A 23,345-nucleotide genomic window follows, 5' to 3' on the forward strand; every position below is an offset into this window, starting at 1 on the left:
CTAAAAAATTGCCTCACCACTGCTCTACTGAAAGGGGACAGCGGCAGTGTGTTTACGTTGTACGCTAAAAAATGACGCTTTAATGACTCGGACATGCGCGGAATTAAGCAGTCACTGACACGCGAAGGCAGGACCTGCCCCTCTCCGTTTCCCCCCTCACTCCCGCGTTCGGAAAACGCCACCGCCCCCTGCTGCGTTAGCTTCCTCTGGCGACACCCGCGCTGTGCCGTCGAGCAAGCGCACACGCTGCGTTTGGGCATGAAGGGGTTCCCAGGCTAGTTCGGCTCTATTTTCCCGGAACAGTTCAGGCGCATTTGATGGGTTTTCTTTGATTTGCGGAAAGCCGACGTATTGAACGATGCCGAGCGTTCGTGTTTGCTCAGGGGGTTTGGGCTGACTCAATTCTATGAGAGAGAGAGAGAGAGAGAGAGAGAGAGAGAGAGAGAGAGAGAGAGAGAGAGAGAGAGAGAGAGAGAGAGAGAGAGAGAGAGAGAGAGAGAGAGAGAGAGAGAGAGAGAGAGAGAGAGAGAGAGACTTTAATCAGAGTTGAAGTGAGCATATTTGTGTGTGGTCGGGTCTTTAAGGCCAAGACTCCGCTGGTACAGCCGGCTGTCTTCGCCCTTTCCGCTAGCAAAAGCTGCGTTTCAGAGCAGGCGCTAGCCAGCGTGCTCTCGCACTGCTCGCGTGAGGGGTTAGGAATTGTGAAGATCTAGGTTTGGCTGTTCTCGCGTGGCGCAGAGAGTGCCTAATGCGAGCATTTTGAACGTGGCATGAGTCGTTTCTACGATTTTCGGACTTATTCTGGTTATAAATTACTGCAGCGACAAAAAAAAAAAAAAAACTAGACAAGAAAAAGTAGACAATGCCAGGCATTAACCGCAATCTCCTTTCAAAAAGCGCGCGCGCATCGACTCCGCCGCACCGCCGCTCGCGGGCGTCACTCCGCCGAAGTAACGTCAGGGTCCGTCGCTTCGGCGAAGTGATACACTGCCTGGGCTATTGCCGTTCTTTAATTGTATTCGAGTATTGTCAGTCACGAGTCTTTCCTAACGGTATTATCGTTATATTATATTTATATATATATATATATATATATATATAAGAGAAGGAAAACTTCGAACACGGTAAAAGCACGATTGTGGCCTACGTTTCAGCAAAGATATATATATATATATATATATATATATATATATATATATATATATATATATATATATATATATATATATATATATATATATATATATATATATATATATATATATATATTTGCTTCGCCGCTGTTTTCCTCCCCATTTCTGAAAGCTGTAATAGCTAGGAAACTGATACCGCAGAGCACAGCCAGACGTAGATCGGAGGGGCCCAGTAACGCCTCCGACACTAAGACAAACTACCACTTAAATTCCGGAACATCGAAGCTCGCAGCCACTGGACCGGGAAATCGTATCACGCCTTCATTAAGGTAATTCGGCGGTAATGAAGTACGGTGAACATTCTGGGAAAGCGGTGAGGCACTTAACGGGCAGAAGTTAAAAGAAGGGGGAAGTCCGACCACGCGTTGCAAGGCGGCCCCGATCTGTGCGAACAGGTTTCGTAATTGGCCAATTACTTAGACCAGGTTGTTGTCGGAAGCTTAACCAGCAATTACCGCGTATAAGGGTGATAACAAAAAACGTATAGTGAGCTGGGCGTCGTTTAATTTCCAGGATTCTCCGTTATCTCTTCTCTCAATCTCTTTGTAGGCGTTTATTTCGCGCTGCGAAGATGGCCGAGCGCGTTTTGAACACTGCTACATATACTGGAAGGCGCAATGAATGCCGGTGGCCGCATCAGATTATTGCCGTTTCCCGAGAGAAGTTAATTTTCAGCCGAATGGTACCAAGTGCGAGTAATTTCAATTTACTCATTTGGCGCCGCTGAGCTGTGCAATATATGTAGATGCGATGGGATGTAGCGGGTCATGATGTTGACATGGTTACGTTTGGTAGCTCGCGTTGTTTTCTGCGTAATGTCGTGATCGCTGCGTTAGGAGCTTCGCAGCCTGCCAGTGATTTTAAGCTTTACACCGTTTAAACTAGGGGCGCTTTATTCTTCTGCTACCTAATTTCGTCGACGCACAAGCGAGAAGGAGTAGCCGTACGGTATCTAGCTGCCACTCGCAAGTACGAGGGTTTGCTTCTCGCCTGCGGTTGTGGTATATCTGAGAAAAGCGATACGCTAAAATGCCCGTATGTACGATATCTCGACACACATGAAGGATCTAAAAGTTGTTTAGATCAAAACGCAGGTGCCCACTATGGCGTGCCTCGAAGACACGTGCGTAGCTTCGAAACGTAAAGTGCCGCTTCGAGCTCTTCTGGAGAACTTGTTCAACTAACTTCCCGCCAATTTTGTTTCGACGTTGACGCGGTGTTAAAAGCGGCAATAAGTATAAATTAAGTTGGGCGCTAACGCAAAAATATTAAATGTTATTCTCTTCTTGAGTTTGTTCGTCGACCCGTGCTTATAAATAAACACCTAAGGTAGCAAGTTATCCTGCGCCGCTTCGCATTTATCGCACCATTGCATGTTTTGACGCCGCATGTCGCGAGTAAAGAAGCTCTCATTCTATAGCAGCGGTCTCGTAAACTGTTTAAAAAAAGGTTTCCACGTAAATCGTTAAAAAGTCAGCACTCACATATGTCAAGTTCCTTCCAACTGGCCTTTTAACGAAATCCGCTAACACGCTGTTACAATTTGTGACGTTACAGTCGGAAACAATGACCTCACCGGCATTTTCGGTCGTTTCCTCTCGTTATCCGTTTCATCATAGTAGTTCTAACAGTACGCGTAGTACATTGTTAACTACGCCTGGCATGTCAGCGATATAGGTCAGCTTACTTGTCTCATTTCGTGTATACATGTAGCTGCCCCTCTGTTTGGTATTTTTATTATTTTCAGGCTCGTCGGGATCAAAGCGCAGACTACTCTTCGTCTTTTATGTACTGACAGCGCCCAACTCCGCCCCCAAAGCTGTTATCACCGGCACTCCTCTCTCGATGTCTTACACAAACCCGTTATTGGCACCCATGCCAAACGTTAAAGGTGTGCGACGTCGAAATTGCTCTCTTCCTACAGCGGGGAATGTAATTCTTTGCCGATAAAGAGAAGCGTGATCCGGAAGGCTGTGTAACAACTCCTTAGTTGCTCTTATTGCGAGGCATAGCTCGTACGCGTAACCTTCATCCCTGCCATGTTATTAAGCCGTCATTAGTCGCAATATCGACCATTCTGCACCCACTTCCCTGCGTTTTTTCGCAGCAACCTTTTTTTTACCTTGTTTTAATTTTTTTTTCATCGGAACAACCTCTTTGTGTAAAAAAAAGATAAAAAAATTATCTTATAATATAATTTTCTCAAAAGCTTTCCTTTAGTGGAGACTACGGGCGATTTCGCTGGGAATTGTTCGAATTCAGGTTGATTGCCGCTTCTTTTTTTAATGGCTGGCGAATGGCAGCAAGCCTTGACGTTTTGATAACTCCACCACTCGCTAAATCGTTGACACGCAGAGATGACGATGATGATGACACCAAAGGAGAACGACACAGTTGTTGTTGTTTTTTTTATACGAAGAGGCAACTGCCGGTTCACGCACCAACGCGGACCGACCAGCGAGTCGTTTTTTATATCGGTGAAATACGGCAAAGATCTGCCTCTCGTAAAGGCTCGGGCTTTACTGCCGGAAGAGACGTGCCAACCGCCGAAGCTCCTTCCACTGTGCAGTCGCTGTTAAACGGCAAATGGGCTTTCCGACGGCGGCATACCGAAATCCCCCTAATGCCGCGGAATCACGCGAGAAACCACAATATCGTGAGCTCGTCGTGAAAAACCCTCGTCCACTTAAGCATTAGCCCCGCGCGTCCGTCTAGAGAGAGCCTCAGGCGAGGCACGTCTACAGTCCAGCCCAACACTGCAATACTAGTGCGGTGATAGGTTTACCCACAACACCGCTGCCCCTTCTTCTCCGGCTCTCAGCACTTTCTCACGTCATCCCCGAAGTAGTTCATTCGAGGCGCGGGAAAAACGCAGATTGGACGCGCTCCGCCTACGTAATACGATGTGATTGCGTTCCGGATTCCGTGCTACGGAGTCACTAAATACACGAGGGACGGCTGATCAGGCCAGGGCTGTCATTTTCTTTTTTTTTTTCTCATTCTTCCTTACGTACCCTTGTGTCTGGGCTTTCGTCTAATGCGGCCAAAGCCCCCGGGGCATGCGTGGCTCGCGTGGGGCACGAAAGAGTTGATCGGACGGCAATCGATGAGTAACGAGACCGCGGCGACAACACGCCCCCCGGCCTCGGGTGTCGAAGCGCGCAGGTGCTTATTACCGCCACTGTTTGCGTTGTGCTCCGAGAGCGGGCCCCGAGGTAAGAAAAAGAGGAAGCCCTAATCCGCGTTGTCTTTTGCACCCTTTCCTTAATGACCGCCTACATGTCGTGGTGAGAGGCACCGCCAAATCCGCACAGTTATAATCAGGAAGAGAAGAGCACCAATGAGTGCCACTACTGCTGTTCCCCGCACGTTGTTTGTTTTTTCCCGGTTCCTCTGGAGGGCTGTATACACTATTGATTTCTATTGCGCTCTGCTAGCCAACCACTACCAAGATGGGTGATGATTTAGGAGAGAAGGCGTCTCTCTCTCTCCCTCTCTCTCACTCTGCTCTGAAACGATAGGCCAATTTTGCCGAACTGCAGTCACACGTTGCTGCGCTCTGCGAAAAAATAAAAATTCGTATAAGGAAAATGATTATGACGATAATCAGAGGACACGTTCGGCAATCGGACGCTAATTCTTTCGCATTCACTGTGTCGTAAGGAGTGATTAGGTGACATCGTAATTTCTGGACGCCATCAATACGTAATCGAACATATATTATGCAGAAGATTAAACGCCTTACATTAAGCCCATCGGCCAGTTATTGCTTGCTGTTCGATTTAAAACAGCGAAGGGGACCACTAAGAATCGTTAAGGCGAAACTGGCGCGTTATTGGTGCGAAAGACGTAACACTTGTGAGGTGCCTCGTCTGCTTCAGATTGTAGCCTACATGTGCAAGGCATCGGCATTTTTGTTTTGTTTTCTGCGAGAAGAGTCTCCGATATGTGTTAGTTACACTCGACCTCACATTTGGTTTGACCGATTTGTGTTTGATGCGGTTGAATTTGTTACAATGTGCAACGCATGCTAGATTCCGCAGGAAGCCGTGGACTCGTATATGCCGGCCCTTTAATTCTCTATTTCGCGTTCTTTGCGCGTCGCAGATCACTGCCATCCCAAGATGCCTCGGTGCAGCAACGGCGCCTGCTTGGAAAACCTGTGCTACTGCAACGACGGCTACGGAGGCAAAGGCTGCGAAATGCCAGGTGAGTAAAGATGGGCGCACTGCTGCATTTTCGACGCTGCATGAGCGCAGCTACTACTAAGAATTTTCTCTTTTGGATATTGAATAGATTGAGGAACGTTGACTTCGTGGTGTAATGTTGCTGCAGGTGTTCCTGCAGACGCGTATATAGCGTGCACGAAGGCACATACATTAGAGCATGGACAGTTGTCGCGATTTTTTTTTTTTTGCTTCTTGCCTTCCAATGCCTTCAGAAGCGCGAAGACAGGTTTAAGTGCAACATGCTAAGGCATTTCTTGCCGTAAAATAGGGAACTACGCCAATGTCGACGAGGCTTGGTGATATTTCACCGCTTGTCCTCTGTGACGCGCCGTGTAGCAGCTTGGTGCTATCCTAAATATTGAGGTTCTTGTAACGCGCACGCGCGTATAAAGTGTTTCCCTGGATATTAGTTCCTTGAAAATCAAGGTAATGTTAAAAATTTGCAGAAAGATGAAAAATACTAGCGCGTATACCATGAAACTTCCGGATAATGAACTTTAGACGCTTATTTATTATTTTTTACTTCATACGGCAACTGTAGATGTGGAGGTAAAACGTACCGGCAATGTCACACTTCTTGCGAAGTGTCTGCTTGGTGCTTTTTTCAGGCCCAATATTTTCTCTTAATACCCGCAGCTACGACCTACTAACTAAAACAAGAATCTAACCCAGCAAGTTAATCTGTTCATGGATGACCGACTTTTCCAACAAGGTATTCTGCAGGTCCGTACCCACGCATATTAAAAATATTCATCCTAGGTAAAGCAAATGAGAAAGTCTATAAGAATGACATCGTACCACCATCTTCTCGTCTTACATGGGCTGCTTATTTTCGAGAGGCGTAGATTAATTCTTTAGCAATGCAACCATGACTTATTGGTGTCGGGAGAAAGAAACTATGTGTTCGTGAAGTACTGTTGAACTTTGAGAAAAGCTCGCTGTTTCTTTTCTCACGCTCACCACGTTCCGTCCCCATTCTCCCTCATTTCCAGACGAGAACGAATGCAAGTACCGGCCATGCGACGTGTTCGCGCACTGCACCAACACCATGGGCAGCTTCTACTGCTCCTGCTTCCCTGGCTACGAAGGCGACGGCTTCGACTGTCACGGTCAGTTAACTTCTTCCCTGATGCACGTCCGTGCCTGTCATTAGGCGTCCTTTGATCGCGATGCTCACTCTGCGTTGTGCCGTACTACACGGAATTCTGTTTCAGGACACCTCGAGCTCTGAGTCTTTGGCGGACAGTGAACATCTAGGCTGTGCCCAGAAAGCTCTGTCTGAACATATGCATTAGATCCGCGCAAACATACTTGAACGCTAGCATACCCGCTGGATTGAGGACCGTCACCACTACCTATAGACTTAGGCACTGGGGATACTAGACTTAAAGGAGTACTGACACCAAATTTTGACCCCTAAAAAATGATGTAATTGGCTTCAGTAGTTTGTACAGATGCCTCACAGAAATTTTTGCAGCGATCCGAGGCCGGAATCACATCTAAAATCGATTTTGATTGTCCAGGGCGCGAGCTTCCACAAATCGGCAGCACTAGCGAAATCGCTTTCGGCGTGACGAAACATTGGCCTGCGTGTCTGGCCGGTTCAGGGTGACGTCATATAGTCGTTTTCGGAACCGGAAACGATATCCTGCGCTGCTGTTGTCGGTGGTATTCGTTTGGGCAGGAGACGTGGGCGTAGCTGTGTGAGCAATGCTTGTAAACTTTGCGTGTTCGACGTCTTTGCTCGTCAGTTCGTGGCCGGCGCATGGTGTTCCCTTGCACTGGTGCCGAAAACTGCGCGGTGCCGGCACCGCTGCGACGCGGCGGTGCGCGTCGCCGAGCTCGCCCAAGTTGTGCTATGGCAAGCTCGCGGAATGCGAAGTACTGCTCGTGGAAGCCTGTACGAGCAAATCGACGACGACGCCAAGACGCATTATTTTCCGCGATACGACATGCAGCGCTAACGGGGACTGAGTTCGTGCGCGGCGGCGGCCGCAAGAACTGTCGCCCAAGCCAGCGGGCTCGCGCAGGTGGCGCCATCTTTCGGCCGCTCGCCGCACCGCGGTGCCGGCAGTGCTGGGTCGGAGAGCCAAAGCTCCGCTTCCGGTCAGCGAAGGCTTACCATCGCGGCAAATATCTGAACGCCACTTTTAAATTCAGCGCTGATAACAACACCTAGCACAATTTTTCAACACACTAACATCTACTTTCTCGCGTGTGGAACTTCTTTTTCGCGATCAGATTGATTAGAAGAGTGGCGACAAGCTGTTGCTATCACGGTCTGCGCCGGTTCGAGCCGCAGTGATATTAAAAAACGGACGACGGCGAAGGCATCGCCGGCCTAATCGCCTGGCCAAATAAAGTGGTTCTGTCTGTCGGGTGGCAGCGACTCATCCGAGTCTGACGATTCAGACGACATGTCGACTGCGCGGGCGAATGCGGACCATGTGCAATCGTAGCAGACGATGCGGCGAACGTCCCTGACGTCACGGGTGAGACCGTGACGTAAGGCTGGCCCGCTTGCAGGCTGGCCTTCGAACGGCCATTTTCCCGCGCGGCGACCAAATTTGAATCTGGTTGCAATAAACGTGCTATAATTAATTCTGTGTTGGCGGCTGACGGCTTTCGGTTCTATTTTCGTAATTAGTGGGCCAATAGGTATTCTTTACAGCATAAAAACTGAAACCGAGAAATTTCGTGTCAGTACTCCTTTAAGTACTAGATACTAGACTTAACTACTGAAGAGAGAGCGAGAGAAGGCCGTCACCAGTAGCTATGTCTGGGTACTGATGACGGTCTCTCTCTCTCTCTCTCTCTCTCTCTCTCTCTCTCTCTCTCTCTCTCTCTCTCTCTCTCTCTCTCTCTCTCTCTCTCTCTCTCTCCATTCGCCGTGCCCCTCGGTTTGGAGCCCACAGCGGGCGTGACATCCGCTGCGCCAGCCGAAACTTATTACTGAGGCTGTGCGGATGACGCCACGTGGAGGGAGCGTTCGAGATTAGGAGGCCGCTCCTCATCGCGAAGCCTCGCCCGTGAGAGGGAGTGGGGGCGGCCCTTGAACTTGGTGGCGATCTGGCTTGATTACTTCTTTCGCCAGCTCCCCCGCTGCCGTCGTCGCGTGCTGCTGGGGCTGCCGTGCCCGCTGCCGGCGTCGAAATAGGGGCAGGTCTGCGCTTGTGACTCCTTTCGCCTTTCTTTCGGGTCCTGCTCGTGTGCTTTGCTCATATGAAATGCTCACACACCCTTTTCCCTTGTCAATACACCAGACGCGAAACGCATGTATGCGTTCGGTTGGCGAACATGCTTGAGCAAGCTTGGACGCTTCTCGTGATACAGGGATGCACTCCTTTGGCAACTTAGAAGTAGCTGGAAATGAGACGGCATGCGTACCCCCACGCGTTTTCGTTGTTTCAAGCTGCCCACTAACGCAGCTAGCGTAAAATAGTACTCACGGGAAAGAAAAGAAAATTCTGAGAGAATTTCACAGCATCGCTCCTATAAATAAATATTGACCGTAAGTTTCGCAACCCTCAAACACAGCACAGCATGGATGTGGCTGTAGTTTAGGTTCTTTCCTTCGAAGGAGCGTGCACAGCAGGAGATTTTACATCGACCCTGCGGAAGATGTATCGGCGGTGCGTTACTATACGTTCGCGTCTCTTGTTCCCCGAGTATGCATATTGTCATTGTCCGCGCCCGCACACGTCCCCGAGCAGCCAGAAAACGTGACAGCCCCCAACTCGGCGCTCAATATTTACCCTTCCCTATTAGTATTCTTCCGGCAGGTTTAGCGGGAGCTCTGAGCTTTATGCACAGCAATTTGTTTCAGACTTTTCAACCACACCGTGCTATGTTTACTACAGCGTGTGACTGCAAGTAAACCGTTCTGTGCGGCGTTAAGCCGCTTGTTAGTTCGAACATGAGACTATAGAGATAGGTTCCAAGCGGCAAAAAGAGAAAGAGACGTTCTAGAAGCCCTGCCCGCGGGAAAGCTCCCATGAATACATCACTCCTGTGTACTCTAGCGTAGGCGGTCGGGACGCGGTTGCTGCCAACGTACGCTGATTGCCTTTTAGTTTGTCACAGTGAAGCCCGGCGTGAACAGCACGCACATTCAGCGCTTATTTGCATCATTCGACTGGAAGCTCAGAACGCTGGCCAGTACTGGCACGAAGTTTGGCAACCTCTTCCAGCCTCGCTAAGGCAGCTCGTTATGGCGCAGGCTTAGAGGCTTCCGGAGGTAGCACACCCGTAAAGTTTAATATTTTATTTCTTTAAGGAGGGATTGTCTTGTTTTGTGTGGACTACACGATTGGAAACATTTGGAACCATGCTTGAGTGAGTGAGTGAGTGAGTGTGTGTGTGTGTGTGTGCGTGTGTGTGTGTGTGTGCGTGCATGTGTGTGTGCGTGCGTGTGTGTGTGTGTGTGTGTGTGTGTGTGTGTGTGTGTGTGCTTGTGCGGCCGCATGCACGCACACACACACACACACACACACACACACACACACACACACACACACACACACACACACACACACACACACACACACACACACACACACACACATCTTTTAGAATTCAACTTGGTAAGCTTCCTTTATGGGTGGTATGCGGACACGCGCTCTGTCCAGTTTCGCAAGAGGCCGCGAACAAGCCGCTTCACCTTTTTGACACCTTCTTGTGCGTACACTACCGTCTAGCGGGAAAGCCGCCGAACACACCGGTGTGTATGTGCGCACACGGAACAAGCGAAGGAGACGGCGCGCGTTAAAAACGTCTCGTTGGCGGATGCAAAGTAACTAAAGACCCGCCTCTTGCACGCCTCGCCTCGACGCGTCGCTGCACATCGCCTTTTCGTCAGCGATGTTGCTCAAGCGATTCTTCACGCCGTCTCTCCTCCAAGGCCGTCGGTGTGTGCCCGTCAACGAAGAGTCTTCTTGCGAAGCGCCAGGAAGCTGACACAGCTGTGCAAACCCGGAGTTACACTCTTCTTTATTTTCCGCTCGTCTTCGAGGCGGCGATATAACCGTCTAAGTTGTAAAGGCGGCAACAGGTCACCTTGCAGGTCCTCTTTCCCGCACGACTGTGGGCGTGTGCGTTGAAAACGCCGCGCAGGCATCGTCGGCCGGCATCCGAGTGGCTCATATTTCACGCCGTCTTCGACGGTTCCCCGCGTCCGTAAGCGCCTACGCGCTCGTGAAAGTGCGCGCGCAAAAGAGGGACCGTTCGTCATCGATGACAGCGCGTCGTCTCGCTGTGCGATTGCCCTGTTAATAACGACTCTATCCGGGACTGCGTCCGCCTTCTCCCTTCATTGCTGACCGCTCGTCTCTCAGTCCTTTCCCCTACCTCATACGTACCACTCGAGCACAGCTCTCCGTCATAGCTATGTACACGGCTGCCGGAAGGGAGGAGGCGCGACCGCTCCAACGCCGGGAAATTGGCCGTTCCCACTGGTACCTGATAGAGCGGAACTACCGACGGAAACGGTGCCCGTTAGCTCCCTCCAATCACCTCTCTACCCGTCATACACACTAGATGTGCCGTTCCTCTCCGCTGGTTTCGAAGGACCGCCAGCGGTCAGTTCTCGGAGCACGGAAGCATAACGATCGACTGGGATTTCGCAGTATGTAGTGTGGGTGCGCGAACTGATCTACGCCGCTTATCTATATACCGGCACAATGCTCCAGGCTATGTGCTGGTATGTTCTTCGGTGCTCTCTGATTGTCCTCTAGCGCCAGCAGTTGACCATCGTCAGTCGCCTCAAAGCTGCTTGCGTGCGACGAATTGCCGTTTAACTCGCCGAATCTCACTGCAGAGTTGGCCAAACGCCTGGTGTACAAAGAAACGTAAACAAATTCGCTGTTGCAGTGAATTTGCTTCCTATTTAATAGAAGAGACGAAATGAGAACGACACCGATGAAAACGGTTCTAGGTTATCCAAGAGAATATCGGAATTTTATTCTGGGGCACTGGCGTACCCTTCTCAAGGACCGTTAGCTGCAAAATGCGCGTCGCGTGGGTGACCGCGGACAGGCGGCTGTCGACATAAATTGCGGCGTGACAGTACTGAGCGACGGGCTGTCGTCATTGCTTGACCGGGGGCTGTACACGCGACTGTTCACGCCGCGCTGGATCGTCGGGGAGCGCTAATGGGTCGTCACTGAAGCGGCGAACTAAACAGCAAAAATATCGCCGTCACTCAAATTCTCCGCTGCGTTCATCACTACGGACGTTCGATTATGGACGCACGACAGGTACCCACGTTTTCCTCCCCATCTCTCTTTTAATAGCGACCAAGCGTCATCCGTGAACTTGAAACGACTGATGGGGGCATTCTGGAGCACGCGTGCGCGTTTGACGCGTAGCTCGGCAGCAGCCGCGGCTGCGTCGACACCTGTCATCCCCGCCTAGCTGTCGATCCAGCCCGCTTTTCGCGTCTTTCATCGACTCTTCCTTCCCTGGAGTGAGTCGTTTTACCGCGGTGCAAAGCTGCCTCTTCCGACAAGTTTTGATGTAAATCACACTGTATTATGAGACAGATGCTGTTGACATCTCACTATTTGATTTTATGATCTATAGCCGAGTGAGTGAGTGAGTGAGTGAGTGAGTGAGTGAGTGAGTGAGTGAGTGAGTGAGTGAGTGAGTGAGTGAGTGAGTGAGTGAGTGAGTGAGTGAGTGAGTGAGTGAGTGAGTGAGTGAGTAATTGAAGTGAGTGAGTGAGGAAGTGAGTGGGTTGAGTGACTGGGTGAGGGAGTGACTGAGTGAGGGAGTGACTGAGTGGGTTGAGTGAGTAAGTTAGGGCGGGAGTGAGTGAGTGAGTGGGTGAGGGAGGGGGTTGAGTGAGGGCGGGAGTGAGTGAATGGGTTGAGTAAGTAAGTGCACACGTGTGTGTGTGTGTGTGTGTGTGTGTGTGTGTGTGTGTGTGTGTGTGTGTGTGTGTGTGTGTGTGTGTGTGTGTGTGTGTGTGTGTGTGTGTGTGTGTGTGTGTGTGTGTGTGTGTGTGAAAAGTCAGACACACGTGAAAACATCAACGACGACGACGTTTACTTACGTATCGGCCAGTGGACTTGCCTTCACCAAAGTAAGTTATAATGTGACGACACACTTCTTGACACGACGAAGGCGGCAGAGGAGAGGGAAGAGCTGGGGACGGAGAAAGACGCTGCTGCGCGCCGTCCCTTTCAATTCTTGGCGCATGTGTCAGCTCAGACGCCGTGCATGTGTGCATGCGTATCAATATCTATACTCGTAACACATGCACAGATGGATGCAGTTCATGGCGTCATGCGTCAGCTCCGGTGCGCCGCCGTACCGCCAAGTTGGCACACGAGACGCCAAACTTTCTCATCTAAAAACGCTGTGTTATAAACCCGTTAGGCTGCTTCACTGCATCACGTGAACTGAAAATTTCTCACTGTGTGGCGAAAACTTCCCAGACAGTAAACGTACAAAATCAGGGAAAAAGACGAGGCGTGAGGATTCGGTTAGGTGAAATGTTCCGTGTATTATCCCAAAGTGAGACGCATCTATGGGCACCCACTCTTGCTGGCTGGAGCTCTATGGAACGCACATCAAGCGAACCTCCGCATCTTTGTGTACAGTTATGCAAGGGCACAAGGACGCTCGTTTCCGTTAATCGCGCAGATGTCCTTGTTTTTCGCGTCGTTCCTCGTCGCATACTTTACACACCGTTCCCAAGCTCGACGATACCGCCCTTTCGCGACTTTGCGTCGTTTATTTCCCTTTTATGTTTGACATAGCAACCCACGTCTTCCGCTATAAAAATGGGATTGACGGAGTCAAAAAAGACGAAAGAGGGTTTCGCCTAACGATTCCCGCTCGTATAATAAAACTCGAGGTCCCGTGGCAGGCAGGAAAAGCAGGGCCGGCCCCTTCCATTGACGACAGAGAGAACGACGCCTTTTCCTGCCACGTGGCAGAGCGCGTCCAGACTGTGGCGTCTGGGAAGCCCTCCCCTACCAAAGGAGAAGAAATGGCGCGACGTCTGGGTGCGCGCGTACGTACGCTGCAGAGAACGGACTTCTTTTTCGGGCGATGCCCACACTGGCGCCAGTGCAAAACACGTGCGTTTCGGAGTAATAGGTATAACGACGGATACCTTACGAGCGGCTGCGCCGCTGATATGAGCCTAAGACCTTCTACTGCTCGTTTCTTCATCCGGGGAAGCTTATGCTAGAAGCGTGTTTCCATTGGACGAGTGGGATGACAATTAGATGAGGACGCTATCCACTCATGCAGACCTAACCTTGCATGGCTATGACTGAAATTACTGCGGCACGCTCGAATGGGGCGAATTCTGGGCGTCAGTTGAGGGCGTCGCCAAATTCTATTTTTTTTTACCAGCCCGTGAATCTCGGGCCCTCATTAGGAGATGGTGTCCTTGCGGAAAACGACGTCATAAGCACGTATTGCACGTAGACCGCCCACCACCTGGCGACAGCTGGTTTTCCGCCGCAGCGTAGTGTTGGCATTACAAAAGTCTAATGACTTACATTACCGCGAATACTGTACTCACAGATGGCAAAGTACACGCTTGCCTAGCAATCGTTAGTTTTGCGCACGAGATGAGGATGTCTAATGACGCCTCGTATCGTAAGATATCTCTTTGAGCCCTCTGAAATCGCGACGTTGGGCAGAGGTGTAGATTATCTGAATTCTTGTCTGAAGTTTCGCGCGCTTTTTAAACGGACGCGGAGCGGTTTTTTCTTGCAGGTGTTTAGGCAGTGTACCGCTGTGTGCGACGTAATCATCTTATGGACGTGTCACTATTCCTTCTGTAACAGACCTAAACTTTTTGGAAATTCTCTGGGACAGTGCCTGGATCAAAAATCTTCCAAGACAATACCACCGCGATCATTTCATTCACACGTGTTGCCGAAGAGCTTGCAAGAATGGTTCACTCCTGTCCTTCGTCTATTCTACCTAAATACCACAGAAAGGTTCTGGACAAGAAGGCAAAAAGAGTGCTGTCTCAAAAATAGTGTAATTTATTTTCGTAAGAACAGTCATTCACCTTTTATTCCTCACGAAAGTTCTCATGCGAGTCAATCAGTCTTACCCGTAGACCAACACCGTCATCAGTCGATGCTTGTTCTTGCTTGACTTGATTCCCTGACTCCCAACCGCCCCTATATTTCCTCTGTCGAAAGTATTATTTCCTTGAAAATATTATCGCATCACATCCACCCAGATGTCGACCTCCTGCAGCTTATTTCTTCCGTCCTCTGATGTATAGTGTGTATTCCGCCCTATACCCTGTATATTCCACCCGCATGTATTGTCCCCGTAGTGGTAGTATAGTCTAGTCACCCCCTTATTTGCTCTGCGCTGAATGATTTAATCTGTTTTCTGGGCGGTCTATCCTATGAAGCAGAATACAAAATTTTTTTGAGGCACAAATTTTGCGCAGCACGTCCAAATCTTTCCCGCTGTATCGCCAACCAGGGCGATAAGGTACGTAAGTTAACAAACTGAATTCTACGGCAAACGCGGCGATTTCACACGGCTCCTGTACGTATGTGCATTCCTTGTGAAAAGTTTCTGGGCCAACGAAAGGTTTTTGTGTAGCACAGTACTGAAAGCAAAAGCTTAACCTTGAAGTCTGACCGAAGTGCTCTAGCCGGCACTTTGGCATTAAACGTCCAGTTCCACTTTACGGGAAAGCTTGTCTATTTAAGCCTTCGTGGCCCATCAACTCCTTATGTAGCCTAGAAACTTTTGACAAAGGCTTTACACAGAAGCGGCGCCTGTCCGAAGTGCTCTCGCCAGCACTTTGACATCAAACGTCCAGTTCCACTTTACGGGAAAACTTGCATGTTTAAGCCTCTGTGACCCAACAACTTCTTACGTGGCCTAGAAACTTTTGACAAAGGCTGTACACAGAAGCGGCGCCTGTCCGTATATAGCGGCCCCTCACTCGGCGACGCCTCCGTCCGATCCAAAGCGCAGTGCCCCGTCGTAAACAGGAAGGACTTCCTTTACTGCACGCGCTGCCTCTGAAGAACAAACGGCGCCACCTCGGTCACCAAAGAGGGGCCGCCACGGCAAATAAAAGAAGGGCTGAGTCGTCGACGACGGGCGACGATCCTTTCACTGGCCCGCATGGTGCGTGGAACGCACTTCCGGGCGGCGCCTCGGGGCTGCGTAAAAGGGCGTCGTCGTTGCCTGAGGGTTCGTTGGGCTCTTTTTGCCTGTGCGGCCGGCCATTCATTCGTGTGCGCGCCTTGGCGTCAAATTGGGTGGATCTGGGCTAGTTTGGTGGTGCATCACTCAACTTTCGCCGTCCAAAGTTTAGCTTGAATGGTTAGTTCAAATCCGTCCGTCCGAGGAATCTCAAGCGCTTGCCACCTGTGGGAGTAGCGGTATATTGTGTTCTTGCGCGTACAACCAGCCCCTAAAATCAAGATGCTTGAGAAGGTGATCCATTAGCGGATTCTGGTGCGCAGGGCGGTTTGAGTGATGCGACTATAGTCGCCTGGCGCAGTCCCTGATCTCTATCGTGGTGAACAAGGAAAACCTGGGGACTACATAGTACCCGGGATTTTTTTTTTTTTTTTTTTGTTCATTGCGCTTTCATGACCCTTCATCATCTTCACATGTTTCGCAGGTCTGCAGGATTTCCATCATGTTCTCGTCCTGCTTGATTTATCCGTTGTGACATTTGGCACTTTATTAAAGGTCTGCCCAGAGAAAGAATACTTATGGCTGAGGGATAGGAGGGGAAGGGGGAGAAGGGGTGGTGCTCAGGTACGTGGCGCTGGCGGAATAGAAGTCGCCCCCATTCCACCCTTCCCCTTTTCCAAGCACAGCCCCACCATTCGTTTTGTCACCAGGTGTGACGGTTCACTGCATTGTCAGGCCGCTACAATCTGCGGTCGTCAGAGCTGAACCAAACAAAAAAAAATTTCGTTGCAGTACATGCCTAAGCCACAAACTAGTAAAGTGTGTGAATGAACACGTGACACATTTATCTGAGAAAAATGATGATGCTGGTGCTGTTACCCCTGAATGCGGTATATGTGTCTGACTCAGACAAACTATAATGTCTGCCCGGACGTACGCCGTGATAGTACCATTGTATCATCACTTCGGACGGGTGACCCCCAGTATTCCTACCCAACCTTGTTTTCGTTGCAGAACTACGCAGATTGATACCGGAGTGTGAGGGGGATGAAAAAGAAAAAAAAAAGTTTCGTTCATACTAGACGTGCAAGCGAGGTTTCCATTTGTGAAAGGCTCGGAAAACAACGTGTTTTGACATCAAACCGCGGTCTCGGCCCGCTGTATGTGGGTGCATGGCACACGCAGAGAGAGAGAGAGAGAGAGAGAGAGAGAGAGAGAGAGAGAGAGAGAGAGAGAGAGACGTGCTCACATCCAGAGCGCATTTTTCTTTACACATTCTCTCTCGGAAGCGGGTCTTACCTGGCAACTTTCTGGGGCAGTTTTCGCCGGCGTCCGACAGCAGCACCTTCATGGCTGCAATTACTCATAGGTAAAAAGTACACTCATCCTTCCTTGGTGCAAGGTGAAACTACTGTACACCGAATGGCGGAGTGTAAGTGCTCGTGCGTGCATGCGCCTGCGGGCAGAAGTTTTTTGGCGCGTAATTTTACAAGCGTTATTCAAACTCAGCATCAATCACTCGATACGATCGACCGAAACACGTGAATAAACTCTCCTTCAACAACCGATGATAATTCACCAGCCACAATTGCGATCCAGTTATCTGACCCTGCGCGCTTATAGCTAACGCGCTCTCGTTTTCCCAATCTCTCTCTATCCATTAGTCTTTTCGCTCACTCTTCCTGTTTATTTATATATTTCTCATGCCATTAAATGAAAAAAAAAAGAGAACGCAAAAAGAGAAAGCTTAGTTCGATAGGGAAGCTCAGTTAGATGCCTGGCCGCTGCCGGTCACCCCTTACGATTAATGCGCCACTTAAGGTTCACCGCAGGAACCTCAGCCAGCTGAAGAGGTCGCCTTGAAAAAAAAGTTTTGAGAGAGAAGGGGGAGGAGGACAGTAAACGCTTTTAAGCTCCCGCCAAGAACCGCACGCTCAGGCCATAAAATCGAAGGGCGCTTCCGGAAAGTCGGCGCATCCAACAACCATGGGCGTTACCGCGGAGATCCCATAGTCACGCTACGCCGGAATTAACGGAACGAGAGGAAGTTAAAGAGAAAGCAAAAAGCGCGGCAGTTTAATACCGCGTGACGCCGGAACACGTTCGGAGCCGTTACGCGCGGCGGATCGCATACGCACGGTCTCCCCACGCATCCGCGAGCCTTGCAGTTATTTAACAGCAGTGCACGCGCACGTGTACACTGCCGCGCAGGTAAATAGAGGTGCGGAGCGCGCGCGCGCGCTCGGATTCCTCTCGTGGATCGGCTCTCGCACGCAGCCGGGCGGTGCACTGCGATAGCGAAGTTAGACGAGCGACAGGGGGAGGGAGGGGCGGAATCGACTTAATCTCGCGGCCCGAGCGTGCGCGCTACGGGGCACGAAGCTGCAATTTGGGTGCCCGCACCTCGGCCGTAATTGTCCGCGTGTAGTGTACGCGCAGAGTGCACCGTTTGTGTAATCTCTGACCTGTGCATTGCCGCGGCTGCGGCAGCCGTAACAGCAGCGTCGCTGCATTGCGTGCCGGCGGAGGCTTCACTCTACGCTCACGTCCGCATATACACTGCGGATGTATATGCTCAGGTCTTACGCGCACCTATCCACTCACACTCGCTTCTTCATTTTTTTTTTTGTTCCTTCCGCGTGTCTCACGTTTCAAGCGTTTTTTTTTTGTTTTGTTTTGTGTTTGTTATGCACGCCTAATCTCCTGGGAAACTTGTGTTTGGCTAGGAATGAGTTAGTCTAAGTGATGCCTTAATTGTTGCATGCCCACAAACGGAAACTAGCCGGCGATTCAAGGTCCAAGAAAAGAAAATCTGTGGTTGATTCCTCTGTCATAGAAATCGGTAAAACACGAAAGGGAAATGTGCAGCGAAATCTGCAGCTGAGCATGGTTTGCGGGTCGGTGGCTGTCTTGTGGGTGGGCTTGGCGAGCGACGTCCTGCTGGCGGGTCGCTTCGGCAAAAGTGTACTGGCGTCATTTCTGTGACGGATATGACGTCAATTGGGGTATCGCGACACAAAACACTTTCATGTTAAAATATAAAACCCGAAAACGAACAACCCTAGGTATAACATACTTTTTAGTACTAAATGTTGCTTCCCCGCAAGAAGACCCTGTGTGCAGGGGTGCACCCTTTAAAGGCCGCTTGCTTCGTTGTACTGGCGTCACTTCCGTGACAGATATGACGTCAGCGAAATCTTAGTGTGTCCGGGACTAAAACACTTTCGTGTTGTGTTTAACGTGCGCTTGATGCTTGTTACGAGTGTTTTAAGCTTGCGCAACCACCCTCTGCATAGTTTGCAGCAGCGTTCTCTCGGCTTCGGAACTTACACCTAACAAATGGGATGGTATGTGCACACTGCTTCGTCACTATTGGTCTAGTATAGATTCGTACTTATTGATAGAGAGGTTATCAGCTAATGACCAGCTTAAATTCATAGTAGTGGAACGTTTAAAGGAGCTGTGGAGTTTGAGCTGACTTGGCAGTGATCGCGGTAAGCCCCAGTGTGGAGAAAGTTTGATGATCACTTCTCGAAGAAAGTTTGGTGAACAGCTTTTTGGTGCTGTCCTTCGCAATGTCGCTACCAAGAATAATTCATAGCTCACTCGATTATTCCCTGCTAACTTATCCGCGACTTGACGGGCAATTACCAAACTCAATGATGGGATTCAGGTTGCGTGGGTTTCCTGATGCGGGATAGATTAGGGTTGACAAGCGGAATTTCCTTCGCCTCTGTCCTGGACTACGTTTTTAAGGACGATTGCCTTTCTTAGGCTACGCAAAACTTTTGGGGTGTCTGCTTGTCCGGGCGTCGCTCGATTCAACAGCGGGCCGAAAAACCAAATAAAAGAATTCTTGAGCACGAAGAAAAGAGCGTTCCAAACTACTTAAACTGCTGTCATGGCTTGCACACCCGGCGTCAAAAGTTTCCGGAACGCGATTTCGAAAATGGAAGACAATATCTTGACTGCGTGGCGGCTAAGCTCCATCTATGCGTGTTTTGATGATGCTCAAAGCGTGATACTTCTCTTGGGAAGGCAAATCAAGTGCTGAGACATCAAATTTGGGAGGAATTGGATTCGATTTTCGAAGCCGCGTCCTGGAAGCTTTTGACGCCGTGTGTACATGCATCCGTAGACGCAGGTCTATTTGAGGCCGAATACAAATACATAACCGAGAGTGCCAGCGTTCCTTTAATTGAGAGTAACTTCAGATTGGTTTTGGCGATACTAAATAAAAAGAAATGGTTTCAAATAGAGGCGAGGTAACTGCCAACGCTAAAACAAAAGGTGTCGGCTCGAGCTGTTCCAAGCACAACAGAAACAAAAGGTCCAAACAGACGCGGGAAAATTGAATTGAGTGAATCAAATCCTCATTGCATTCTTCATAGGAGGAGCGAGAGGGGAAATGAAGAGCGTGTGGGGGGGGGGGGGGGGGGGATAGGGAGAGCGTGTTACATGGCAGAACAATATCGTCTTTCGACAAGTTTTGCAGCGAAGCAAGCATATACGAGGCCATTTTTGTTATTGATGTCAATTTGTTGCAATATTTAGCTGGGGTAGAATCCTAAGTTATGTCCATTCCAAAAGCGTCCGCTTCGAGTGGACCGGGATTCGGCTGAAGGCGGACGACACGCGGGTGACACAAAACAAGCAAGATGACGCGTATACATATAGTCTCCACGCAAATATCAGAGGCGCAGCAACCAGAACTGCGCCACAACTTGAAACTGGCGCCAAACAGGCGCTTTTTAAAGGACACGACTCAGAATTCCGCTGCTGCTCTCTGCATGCATAGTACGATGTTCTACAAGTATACGCTGAGTCCCCACGGCTCACATCATTTGCGGCGGAAGACGGCGGCGCCGGCGTGGCCTTTTTGGTATAGATAGGTCACGAACACCCGCCGGACAGAGTGTTTCATCTCAACCGATGATCAAAAGCGAGGGAAATGTGGAGATGCAGAGGGGAGCTTTTTCGCGAGACATGCGCGATGAGTTCACCGAGCGCTTCCAGCATGGAGAACCCGCAGCGACCGGGCCGGACAGTACACACATATGCTTGCATGCAGGGCTGACGCCGGTCCCGCTGTGCGGCTCATGTCTTATGCATTACATAAGGTTTCATACGTCGCCTCCCAGGGATTTTCCCAGCGCTGGTAAACGAGACCTATTCTGTAGAAATGAAAGCTGAAACACTGCTGTCATATGCGTCCCAGTGTGCATGCAAGACAGCGCCTTTACGGGGAAAACACTGGGATTGCGCCCAGGTTGGTAGGCGGCATAAAATGGAAAGGCGGAGCTTTTAATCGTGCACTCTAGAGGAGGTGTATGACCCTTCCTGGGGTGATGTCCCACTCGGAATACTCAGAAATCCGTAACGAGCGGACAAGTATCCCCAACGTGCGGCGATTTAAGACTAATGGCGCCGTCTGCTGGTGACTGCGTTTGGCCCATTTGTTGGCTGACTCGAAGTGTCGCTTGCGATTTTACGCCGAGTCTGTTATGGCTCGCTCCTCCGGGTTTCTTCGTGTCGTGGTCCGTCAGCAGAACACGTTTTGCGGCAAAGCCGACTTTCTACCCAGTGCTCTGTAACTCTCAATCTAATGCAGAAATATGGGGGGGGGGACAAAAAAATCACAAAGCAATTTGCCGCCAACGCGACTTCACCATTAGCTGAGTTTTTTTTCGTAGTTAGCTAACTATGAAGTCGGAGACATAACTACGTAGTCAACCGTAAGTTTGAAACAACTAGCAGAAGACGCTTTGCGGCAAAGCCGCCCTTTTCCTCAATGCTCTGTAACTCTCAGTCTGACGTATATACCTTGAGAAAAAAAACAAAAAAAAAAACATGGGGCAATTTGCCGTCGAGGCGACAAATTGCCCCATTATGCCGGGTCTCATAGTTTGACTCGTTTCATTTGCAGTCAGTTCCCCTTGGAGTTGGTGGCATAACTAGTTCACCGTGAATCTTCCACGGCAGGACCATGGTTACAAAAGACGATTATAAGTCGTGGTTTATCGAAACTATCCCGACACAAATGATACGACGCTGGACTTTAGGAACGACTAAATTCATTGAGCCATAGTGTGAGGCCCGAACTCCGTTTATGGCTCTACAAAAAAAAGGCGAGCGAGTAGTTTATAGCGGTATCATATCGACAGCGCTCGACGCACTAACTTCTTTTGTCTTGTTTGTTCGACGGCTCTCAGCGAACGCTAACGGCTTCACACGTCTCGACGACCACGCTCGCATCCTCAATCATAAACGCGTGCACAGAATGTCTGCGAGACAATCGGCCGCCGTGCATACGCACACCTGCACGAGCGCCGACTTACGTGGAGCTGCTCACCTCCGAGATGAGTGGGCTCCTTAGGCCCACTGCGGTAGAAGAAACGCCGCTCTCGTCATACCGCTGCTCTTTAAAAAAAAAAAAAAGCTGAAACAGAAATGTTCGCTTTTCGTATGACTTAAGAGTCTCAGAAACGAAAATGGAAGGGAGGGGGGAGAGTGGTACTGTCTGGCGGCCTTCTTTCACGTAAGGGGTGACAGCCGTTCGTGCAGCAGCTGGCGGCCGACTTTGATGATGGGCGGATGCGGCGCGCTGGCTGGTTTGTGGCTGCCGCCGGCGCCGGCGGTCATTGTGGCGGCGCGCATTTCAAAAAAACGCGGCGGCGGGAGTGACCGCGACCTCTAACGCAACGTCCAAGGTCGACCGACATTGAAAACGCGCCTGCCCGCGTCAAACACGGAGCAGGATGCGCCGGCTCGTTTAAAAAGAAAAGGTGAAAATAAAAACGCGAGGAAAGAGAGAGGAAAACCATCCGCGATGACTCGCTTTCGTCCCTCATTTCTGGAATGAAAGTGAAAGGCCACTCCCTCGCCTGTCAGGTTGGAGTGGGGGAAAAATAAATACAGAAATGGCGCGTCCGTCTCTCTTCTTGGCTCGCGCCACTTTCTCCAAGCAGCGGTGTGAAGCAGCTGTTTTGTTTTTGGGGCGGGCCGCTCGAAGTACGAGGAAATCAGTATTTACGCTGGGCACTGCGGAGACGCGTTTTTCGCAAAGAATTCAGACCCGTTCGCGAAAAATATGTGAACCGCATACTTGAGCGAAAGAACGCTCTTTCGCCGCAGATGGTGTTCTCCGCGCGATCGTTCGTAAACGGAAATTGGAGATTGAAAAAAACTTCGAGACGTGGACGACACGACCATACACGGCGCGGGACGTGCCTGTATACGATTTCAATATCTATGCTTGAAATCGTCAAGCTGCTTTTAGGGGCGAAGCCCCTTAGGGGCTCGGGCTGTCGGCGTCTCCTGTCGTCGTCGTCGTTTCATGTAGTCACGGTACTAAGACACCGGGACACTCGTTTTCCAACACCTCGCGTTAGAACGTAACACGTACTAAAACGAACACATCGGGACACTCGTTTTCCAACGCCTCGCACTAGAACGCTTCGTGCTTCAAAGACACGAGACTTTTACAGCAAAGCTGTACGCCTCTACCCTCCAACGGTTTCATCTCCGTGGGCAAAAACGCCAAGGTGCCTCTCCCCAGGTTTCACGTTAGTGGAGATGTTTGCTTTTTTTATGTCCCCAACCTCCCCTCCACCAGAAAGAACGCCGTTTCTGGCCAAGTTCAGTTATGAGATTATTCAAATTGGCTCCAGAAGACCTCGCTCATACGGCAAATTTCTTTTTTCTTTTCCTTCTTTCTTTCTTTCTTTCTTTCTTTCTTTCTTTCTTTCTTTTTGCATTCATTCCATGAGCAGATCTGGTA

The 23,345-nt window shown here is 50.0% G+C and overlaps 1 protein-coding gene across 1 annotated transcript in view; it reads left to right on the top strand.

Moving 5' to 3' along the window:
* The window catches only part of LOC144145822 (uncharacterized), a 310,476-nt gene that overhangs the window by 173,444 nt on the left and 113,687 nt on the right, over nucleotides 1-23,345 (top strand). The window contains exons 4-5 of the mRNA XM_077677578.1: nucleotides 5,301-5,402; nucleotides 6,415-6,531. Coding sequence (XP_077533704.1) covers nucleotides 5,301-5,402; nucleotides 6,415-6,531 — 219 coding nt within the window. The remainder of the gene's footprint in view (nucleotides 1-5,300; nucleotides 5,403-6,414; nucleotides 6,532-23,345) is intronic.

The sequence above is a fragment of the Haemaphysalis longicornis genome, unplaced genomic scaffold (genome assembly GCF_048455015.1).
Source record: "Haemaphysalis longicornis isolate Haplotype H1 unplaced genomic scaffold, Haemaphysalis longicornis Haplotype H1 scaffold_7, whole genome shotgun sequence".
NCBI lineage: Eukaryota > Metazoa > Arthropoda > Arachnida > Ixodida > Ixodidae > Haemaphysalis > Haemaphysalis longicornis.